Source organism: Olea europaea, chromosome 6, assembly GCF_002742605.1.
Source record: "Olea europaea var. sylvestris chromosome 6, O_europaea_v1, whole genome shotgun sequence".
Lineage (NCBI taxonomy): Eukaryota > Viridiplantae > Streptophyta > Magnoliopsida > Lamiales > Oleaceae > Olea > Olea europaea.
The window spans coordinates 14,120,489-14,130,599 of NC_036242.1; the positions used below are offsets into that span (position 1 = coordinate 14,120,489).

Consider the following 10,111-nt stretch of genomic DNA (forward strand, 5'->3'; position numbering starts at 1 on the left):
AATCGGACCAAGGAAAAAATATATAAAAATAAAAAATAAAAAAATGAATTTTTTTTTAAAATTCATCCAAATATGTAAAATTCAATAGTTTTGTGAATTTTGTCATTTGTGAGTATTTTTGTCAATTTTTAATTTTCTATTACATATATATTATTATTATTATTATTATTATTATTATTATTATTATTATTATTACCCAATAATCCTAATTAGTTGTTGTTGTTATTATTATTATTATTATTGTTGTTGTTGTTGTTGTTGTTGTTGTTGTTGTTGTTGTTGTTGTTGTTGTTGTCAAGTTCTAATTTTTGTTTTGGGCCCAGGGCCTCAAAAGCCATATGAACTCCAAAATAGAAAAGATGAAGGATTTGGTTTGAACTATATTACTTAGGAGTTCATTAGGTGCATGAATGGTTGAGGATATATGCAAAAAGAATTGGTTGTAAACTAAGAAGGAACCTATAGTGCTGCACTAATATTTAGATGAAGTTGAAGCATTGAATGATTCAATGAAAGTTGTGACAAGTGATTTATATTCTCTATTACCATATTTTTGGAGATTCTCTTATCTATCTAACATCTAGTACTATGATAATGTAATGAATGCATTTGTTTGACTATGTACACAATGTATCATGTGTGACAACAATTGATATTTGAGTATGTGTGAAAAACTGAGTTCGTAACATAATACAATCGTAAGCTTGTGTAATGTATGTTTAAATATTATTATAAACAATTGTTTTATTATTGTGGTTAGTTATTCTCTCGGTGTAATCAGTAACATTTTTTCTTGCAGATATAATGATCACGGCTTGTTGGACATCATTAATATTTTTGGTCTTATATTTAGTTTAGTAAACTTTTATTATAACGTTATCGTAACGTCATTAGCCCAAAAATGGGAAACAAAAAAAATATGTTTTAGTTTATTGTGATTTTACTTTGATTTAGTTGGTATTTTAAATTTATATTAAATATATTTAGTTTGTTTTAGATTTATTGCTATTAAGATATAAATATATATTGAATTCAATGAGCGTAAAAGTTATGAAGGAATATACAATATCCAACATTAATGTTTAAATTATGAAAACAATAAAATCCTATGCACCAAGTTCCAAACGTCATTCAACAATATCCAATATTAAAATAATAAAATAATAAAAATAATAAACTAAAATCTGGAAATCAAAATAAAAAATTATGGTACCTCAAAGAAAATAAGGGTATAGATTGCAATGCCTCAACAAGCATAAGCAGGTTGAATTTAACTTTTAAGCAACCTGCTGCATGAAAAGCCAAAGAAAAAATATAGGTACTTTGCGAGTGCTATAAAACACGCCAGTGTTGCTGGAATTCACTCTTGTCAATTGGATTGTCTTTAATTTTCTCTGCCTTTTTAAGTTGGATCCACTTTGACCATCAAGAGTCTTTTAACCCAAACTCAAGTCCAGTGTGCTTTCATTCAGATCTTGCCGTCCAACAGGATTAATCTGGAGGCCCTGATATAGGAGCACAATTGAAGAGTTCAATTACAACGCTTATCCAAAACTACTACAGCGGCTTATCTACAGATATAAAGATTTGGAAGCCAAGAGATCAATGACGTCAATATGCAGAAAAAAGAGCTGGAAATGAAAACAATAGACAAAGGGTATCCGTCCACATGGATGCCATCAACTCTCAACAGATACTCTTCTCCCTCAACCAATAAGTTGACCTCTATTGTGAATCTTTCCACTAAAAAGAACAATGTTCATTCGAAAAGGAAGATCAATTAAGTAATCAAAAAGTCATGTGCAAGTTAAATCACCTGACTTTCATCCATTGGTACATCATTAATGTCAGGCTTTACTAAACGGCCATCAGTCTGGGAGGTTCCATCCACTGTATTTGTGTCAGTTTCAATTGGTTTAGCTTCATCCTCAGTCTCTTCTGAGGACTCATTCTTTTGTTCTACCAGCAAGGCAATCTATTTCAATCATTCCAGAAACAGATATGTTAGCCAGTGAGTTGAACCGTGCAGATTTTTTGATATTTCCAAGTAAACGATGAAGTATGTTAAATGTAAATATGGGTGAGATAATAGCATAAAGCATTTATCAAACTGAACCTTCATAACATTTTCAGTTTTCAGCAGTATAAATATCAAATCAATTAAAAGAATATTGAAATTCCTTCAAACTCATAAAATCCAATCCAAGTCAGTGAATGGATCATATGATTTCCCAACGGATAAGAACATATATTATATATGCTTTAAAGTTGTCAAAATTTTACGGGGTAGGAGTGGCGTGTGGTGGGCAATGCATATACAAAATACTCTTCCAGAATTCAGTCTCATGCTTTACTTCTCACTGCCTCTATGGATGATGAGAATTGAAATCAATAGAATCCAACTCTCAAATCACTCATGATGACAAGACAATTGCGCTATATGACCATTGACCAATATATGGAAATCCCATTACATTTAAATAAGATTTGACTAAGTCATGGAGATAAATATCGAGTTTAGATAGGATTTTCATAGAGTTTAATTCAAATTAGGTTTGTTTAAACTATATTAAATTAGTCTTAAAAATTCGAAAAGTTTTAGTTTATTATAAGTTCTTTGGATTTTAGCCGATTTACTCTATATAAAAGTATTACCCCTAAATATATGAATAATTGATTTTCTCTTTGCCCTAATTTCTTCTTCTTAAATCCCCTTTGCCATTCTTGATCCTTTTTCTATTTTTCGTTGTCAAATTGGTATGTTCCTGCATCACTAAAGCACCTAAATAGCTATGCAAATTAAAAACAATTGTGTGGCAATTACATTCAGATCAAGAGCAATCAGCTAAGAGAATAATATTATATAGGGCATACACAAAACTCTAAGACCTTAAAACAATTGATAAGCAAAAAACCAGAGACAGAGTTCCATTAATATTCGGTAATAACATGTGCTGTTTACAAGAGTACATTAACCTCATCATACAGAGCGGTAAATATTTAACAACGAATCTTCCTATAACATTTGTAATTAGAATAGCCTCGCGATCCAGACCTTGTATGCTGAGCAGAGAAAGTAGTATTAACAAACTACAAACTACAGATTCTTAGCTGAAAACTATAGGCGAGTAGAATAGGCAGAGTGGAGACGTGATAAAATGAGTGCATCATTTTGAAAAAATTAATAATTCAGCCCTGCAAACAATTTTCTCAAATTTCAAGCACAAGATTCTCCAATGCAGGCTATCCTCAGACATGAAAATCCCATAAAACCCAACTGTATGGATATTTTAACCCATAAATATAGCCTAGTGAGTACTTGTTGATGTTGCTCTATATGTTCAATTCATGTTCTCTTTTGACAAAAAGAATAGCACATTGACAAGGAAAGAAGTGAAATATTCGTCCTACCCTGTGCATCTAAAAACACCAATCATTAACCTTGAAAATTTTAAAATTTAAATCAGGTTCTCAAGAAAATCAGCTCACCCCAAAAATTACTAAATCGTGCAGATACCAGAATTCCTCCGAAGACCCTGGGATCAAACCTTCCAAACACTCCAGTCAAAGTTATTCAATTCCCTTGTGAAAGAAAAACCCAAAAACACCGTTCACTTTTTATCTAGTTCAATAACCCTAAAACACAATTCATCATAAAAAAGATTGTGATAATCACCCACAGCCCACCTAAATTCAACCTTCCAAGGTAAGAAATCCAAACCTAACAGACCGATTAAAGACATTATATACAACGGAAAGCGAAAAATCAAGTTATTAAGTCCATAAGAAGTGAAACGACAGGAAAAGTACCGGAATATACTTGAATTTACGTTTGGGCGGCTCCTTTACAACAATGGAGTCGTCTATATTGGAATTCTTGGTGTCATCATTGCCGTTACTGTTATCGCTGCTGTTAGTATCATTACTGTCTTTCTTTTGGCTGTGAGTAATCGGGGTCCACTTGTAGAGCAAGAGGTGGGAGGAGCCATTACTGCCATTAACGATGCCGTTTGTTGCCGTTTGGTTGGAATTGGAGGGCGGCACATTGACCCACTTTTTCTTCCATTTACGGACTGGCCCCGTGAAGACGGTGGCAGTGGCGGGGCCGTATCTAGATGAGGACCGCCCGAACCTAGCCCCTACTCCCTCCATTCCTCAATATAAAGCCTGATGTGGCGGATTGCTGCGGTGATTCTTCCGATTGGTTTTTGGTGCTGTGGAGGAATATCTTAGGGGGAAATATCGGTTCGAACGTAGAAGAGCGTTTAGTTTCTCTCTCTGGAAAGAATTTTTTGTTTACATTTGGCGTTAACGCAAAGTAACAAGATTGGACCGCCTTCCAGCCATCGATGCTGACTCTTCCGTGATTGGAGGCTGATTTTTTTTTTTTTTTTTCTTTATTATCAGTAAAGTAAAAATTTTGATGGAAAGAACATTCTACTCCTTAATTTTTACATTCAATATTCTTAATTGGTGTATTTTTGACATTTCAAAATAGGAAAATAAGGCTGCTAGTTCTTTTTTATTTTTTTTTTTTGGGCCTTGCAGCTGGAGCTGGCTGAAGCATAGACCAGTGTTACAATGTTCGAATTTTTCATTATAATTTGGGGGAGTAAATTTAACCAATAATCACTGAATTTTAGACTTGATTACTACTTGCTCACTCATCTTTCACATATTACTGAATGCTCACTCATCTTTTCATATAATTACTCATTCACCACTCGTCTCTTCAAATAATTGGGTTACTTTTACGATAAATTTTCGACAACTTCCGACCACAAAGAATGTCGAATTTTGATACCGTTGGAAAGCCCACGATGTCCTCTTCAATTACCACCCAAAATCTCATTATAACTCCAAGGGATTCGATCGAAAAATTGCCTTAAAAGTCGCCCAAAAATTCTGAAAATCTGCCCAAATTTTCAGATTTTTTGGGCGACTTTTAAGGCAATTTTTTGGCAACTTTCGACCATCAAAAATATCTAATTTTGATACCATTGGAAAACCCACAATGTCCTCTTCAATTACCACCCAAAATTTCCCAATAACTCCAAAAGATTCGGTCGGAATAAACCCACAAAGTCAGCATCTTGAAAAGGCGAAAATCTGGACAAAGTTCGAAATGCTGACTTTGTGGGTTTATTCCGACCGAATCCTTTGGAGTTATCGGAAAATTTTTGGTGATAATTGAAGAGGACATTGTGAGCTTTCCAATGGTATCAAAATTAGATAGTTTTGATGGTCGAAAGTTGTCGAAAAATTGCCTTAAAAGTCGCCCAAAAAATCTGAAAATCTGGGCAGATTTTCAGAATTTTTGGGCGACTTTTAAGGCAATTTTTCGATCGAATCCCTTGGAGTTATAATGAGATTTTGGGTGGTAATTGAAGAGGACATCGTGGGCTTTCCAACGGTATCAAAATTCGACATTCTTTGTGGTCGGAAGTTGTCGAAAATTTGCCGTAAAAGTAGCCCAATTATTTGAAGAGACGAGTGGTGAATGAGTAATTATATGAAAAGATGAGTGAGCATTCAGTAATATGTGAAAGATGAGTGAGCAAGTAGTAATCAAGTGTAAAGTTCAGTGATTATTGGTTAAATTTACTCAATTTGGGGAGAATGGCGCCCAAAAAAACAGGAGCTAAAATTGTTATTTCATTAATATGTATATTATATATTTTTCTTCCTTATTATATATATTAAGAATATTACTCAAACTATTAATTTTTTTTATTTTTTATTTTTTTTTTTACTCATGCTTTTGAGATAGAGATCTTTATAGTTAAAAATACTATTATAAAAAATGTAATAAAATTTAAAAAAACAATTTCTTGTGGAGTTAAATTCTCATCAGTACAGGTCAAGGAAATGACCCCCTGACCTCTGATATCCATATAAGGGACACGACAAGCATAAATACCTTTATTTATAAGAAAAAGAAAAAAACGTGAATAGGGATTGGATTGATGATAAAATATATAAAATATGATTTTTCATTTTTGGCAAATATGGGTGACAAATAATTAACAAGTTAATATAATAAATGTTTTAGAATTTAGTAACAAGGTAGTTAAAAATTTATTTAAAAATTATGTTGCTTGATTTAACTGCGTCCTCTATTTTGTAAACTTTGGACATTATATGATTAGCATTTGGAAAATGAAGTAAATTATCTTAGTATTATATATGCAAAAAATATCGACATTCTAAGTTATAAACTTTTGAATACTTTATAGTTCATATTTTTTTAGAATGAGAAATCAAGATTCACAAAAAAATATAAAAATAAAAGAACATATTAAAATTGTCGACTCTAAAGATATTTTAATATGGAGAAAACAAAATAAAAATTCAAGTTCCGATAGGACCAAAAGTGCCCCTTCTTTCAAACTTTCAAAGAGAGGTTTATTTGTCTAAATGAAAATTAGCCCCCATTAAATTAAATTTTATTTTTCTCTCTTATTTTCAATCACACAATCTTCTATAAAACAATATTATACGTAAATCGAAATTTTTTCCTTCTTTTTCTACCACTCATTCTCTAAAAAAATAATATTCCACCCATTTTAATTTGATTAAATAGGGCCAAACGGGGTATAATACTAAAATAGAAAAAGGAGATAAATGCAAAATGAAAATTTTATGTTAAGAAATGATGTTTCTGAAATTTTTGAAAAGAGAGAGTCTTTATGTTACTGTCATAAACTTTAGGAGAGGTTGTTGTAATTTACTCAGTATTTATTTACGATCTACACTATTCAAGGTCACTTCGAGCACAAATTTATTAAAGAATTGTTGTAATCGAAAAAAAGAAAAGTTGGACGTACAGAACCCCTCTTCACAGGAGTTTTACATATGTGAGACATGAGGTGGGTCCCCCTCCTCATTAAAAAAGTACCCCTAAAAATCTCATTCCACTCATGTTTGTGTGTATTTTGGCAAAGTCCTATAGGCTTCGATTCTGTACGTGAAGCACGATTAATCGAAAAAATATGTCTGATTGTTTAGGTCTAACACACTTTAGGTACAATTCACACGAGGGTGGGATGATGCAAGATATATGATGAAATAGAAAAATATAATGCTAACATATAATTGTTAATTGAAAATGAATATCGAACAATGATCATGTTTTGCTCGTATCTAATTTGAGGGCTATAAACCTCTTTCCTCAGTTGACCGCTTTTCCCATAAAGGGTAGAAGCTCAAAATAAGTTCAAATTAGGAGTGTCAATTTGGCTCGTCGGCTCAAGTAACCAATGACTTACCCCGAAAAAAGTTTAAGCTGACCTGGCTTGAGACTCGGGCCTAGCCTCATTTTGGGGAATCGGCCCAAGCCCAAGCCAATAGGACCATTTTTAGCTCGACCCTTAAAAAAATGATAAAAGGCAGTGTGTTTTTGCCTTTTATAGGTAGCGAATAAAAAAATGAAGATTAAAAAAAGTGAGCCAGCTCGGCTTGATAAAACTCAAGCCTGGAATTTTTAGTTCAACAAAAGCTCGCCTCAATTTGGATCAAAAAAAGCTCGAGCCATTTTTACTTGAACCGAGCCCAAACATCAAGTTTTGGCTCCCAAAGTGGCTCGGTTTGATTCATTGACATCCCTAGCTCAAACATTGTTTATCATCATTCGATATGACATTTTGACATACAATTTGGAAGCATCCCTTAAGCGAACCACCCAATATCTTTCATAAGCAATTTGTAACTGACGTTACCGAAACTTATCGGACAATAGTTAGACACTCTATCCAGTTGTTGCTTTATTAAAAATCAAGACTATGTGTTGTCGGTACAACTCATCGGGTCAATTGACTTGCCATTTGTTGCTTTGTAACCATGCAGGTCCTAATGGTGTCATGGAAACCATTTTTGGTCAGGTGCCTCAATGGGTCTCACCCTCCTGTTTTCTCGAGCTCCTCTACCTCCTCCCTTGATGACTTGCCCAATCTCACTCGTATCGGTGTCGCCAAGTCCTCGGCTAAATGATTGGCGCTTTCAAAGTATTCTGAAACGGCACCAAGATCTCACCTTCCGACTCCCTCCCTACACCCGAATTTCCATGATTCCTAGAACTTCATTTTTCTTGTGCCTACTAGATGTCCTTTTATGAAAGTTTTGTACCATCCCATTCTTATCATCCACCCTCACAATATCCTATATTCTCGCTTATGGAATTTTTCTTTTTTGTTTATTTATTGCTTCGATTTTATTATATTGGATGATGCAAAAGACATTTTATAGGTCTAAATCATAATTTATAGAATAATTTTTTAATAATACTTAATACAATTAATAGTTTATCAGAGTACTTTCACTTCTTTGATCCTTCCAACTTTTTCACACATATTTGCACACAAACGATAATTTGTTGTTCAAATACACATCTGGACTGATCATTTAAACTGTAAAAGTATACGGTCAAAACTTTATTTATAAGCACTAAGAATCACACCTTATAAGACAATACAAGGAAGAATAATGATGCCTATTGGACTTATCTTTGATCCTTCCAACTTTTTCACATATATTTTACACATTAATGAAGTGGGTTATAAAAATAATATATACAAATTCGAATTTTAAATTAACTAATGAAGAAATGCCAATAGTTTGTTCCACATTTGAGGGGAGACCCGTGAACCCGACCCGGGTTCGGTATCCAATTGCAATTCACCCAGCTTAGAGTAGCACTCCGCTGTCCTTCAAAGCTGCGGCCAAGTTGCCTATTCTTGCACCATCCCGGCGAGCAAAATTTTCTCTGCAATAGAAAGAAATTTCCGGCACAAGCACGAACCCACTCGATCTCTTATCTGACAGAGCTTCACCGAAGTTTGATCCATTTCGGACAGGAATTTCATTAATTGTTCGTTTGTAAGAGCCAAACCACTTGGCTTGCATGTAGGCAAGTCGGCGCCACGGCGGAACGTGAATTTTCACGCGCTTCAACGACTTCTTCATCGCACTGCACATTAGCCTTACAATTTGCTTCAGTTCGTCTACTTGGCCAACAAAAACTGGACGGAAAAGATCGAGTAAAGAGGCGTAGAAGTCCGTTCGACGGGCTATTTTGAATTCTTCTGCAAGAAAAACTTCAATTATGTACCGAATCCCACCAACATTTACGTCAATGTACTCATAATCCCCAGATATGCGCCCGCCATTTTTCTCCCACTTTGATTTGCAAAGACCTAAGTTCAAAGAACATCATCGTTAAACACTAATCTAAGAGCTATTCAATTAAAATTACAGAGAAAAAAACTCACCGGCATTAAAGCCTCTAACGCGTAACCGAGACATTAACCGGCGTTTCAATTCCGACGAGCTGTAATCGCCGATTTCCTTGTAGGCCATTTCTACCTCAGCATGAATTCTTCTCCTAACATCATCATGTTCACATCCCAACACTTTTTTCAACGAATCTTTCAGTTCAGAATTGTGAGAATTGCTTTCCAATTTAATCTCATTATCATCTTTCTCTTCAATATCTTCTTCAGGTTCTCTTCTTTCTCTGATTTCTCTCTCTATAAACGAATTCACAAGATCAGACAAATCCGCTGAGTGCTCGCTGCCGCTGCTCTCATCACATGGCCTAATCCTAGCTCCCTCATTGAAAACTGCCGCTAGCCTTTTGAATTCCACAGGTATTTTTACCATTTTGATGACTTTTGGAAGATAATGATTGATGAATTGAAGACGACGATATATAAAGAGAGAAAGTTTACTTTTTATTTTGCAATGGACGATGTTGCCATCTTGTGGTCACTATGGTAAAAAGATGTTCACGTTTCGTTGAACAAGAGAAAATGAAATTTGTAAAAATGGAGTCATTGGGATCACAGATGAAGACATTATACGTTGTATATATGTATATATATACACACACATTTACTTGAGACTGCATATTTAATGCAGCATTTTTTCTTTATTTTGCCTCAAAATTAAGAGTCCACAAAGATGAATCTACCTAGAAAAAGGGCTATGTTCATTATTTAATTATTTTAGAGGATATTTGATGTAAATTTTTAGAGAATAAAGTTAATAGAAGTTGGTAGATTCCATTAATTGTGTGGTTAAAAATTAAAAAATTAACTAACTTTTTTTAATAAAA

The 10,111-nt window shown here is 33.8% G+C and overlaps 2 protein-coding genes across 3 annotated transcripts; both read right to left on the bottom strand.

Annotated features, from left to right (window-relative positions):
- Positions 1-1,170: 1,170 nt before the first annotated feature.
- Positions 1,171-4,325, bottom strand: LOC111395937 (B-cell CLL/lymphoma 7 protein family member B-like). Of its 2 annotated transcripts, none has more exons than XM_023022171.1 (3): positions 3,811-4,325; positions 1,817-1,975; positions 1,171-1,571 (listed from the first exon to the last, which is right to left on the bottom strand). In XM_023022171.1, the coding sequence occupies exons 1-3, from the start codon at positions 4,150-4,152 to the stop codon at positions 1,545-1,547; spliced, it is 528 nt and encodes a 175-aa protein (XP_022877939.1). In that variant the 5' UTR covers positions 4,153-4,325; the 3' UTR covers positions 1,171-1,544. The 2 variants fall into 2 exon arrangements, with proteins under 2 accessions (XP_022877939.1, XP_022877938.1); XM_023022170.1 differs by having other exon boundaries at positions 1,171-1,505; positions 3,811-4,319.
- A 4,074-nt stretch (positions 4,326-8,399) lies between these two features.
- On the bottom strand, positions 8,400-9,847 carry LOC111395939. Its single transcript, XM_023022172.1, has 2 exons — positions 9,267-9,847; positions 8,400-9,191 (listed from the first exon to the last, which is right to left on the bottom strand). The coding sequence occupies exons 1-2, from the start codon at positions 9,655-9,657 to the stop codon at positions 8,683-8,685; spliced, it is 900 nt and encodes a 299-aa protein (XP_022877940.1). The 5' UTR covers positions 9,658-9,847; the 3' UTR covers positions 8,400-8,682.
- Between the last annotated feature and the right edge of the window lie 264 nt (positions 9,848-10,111).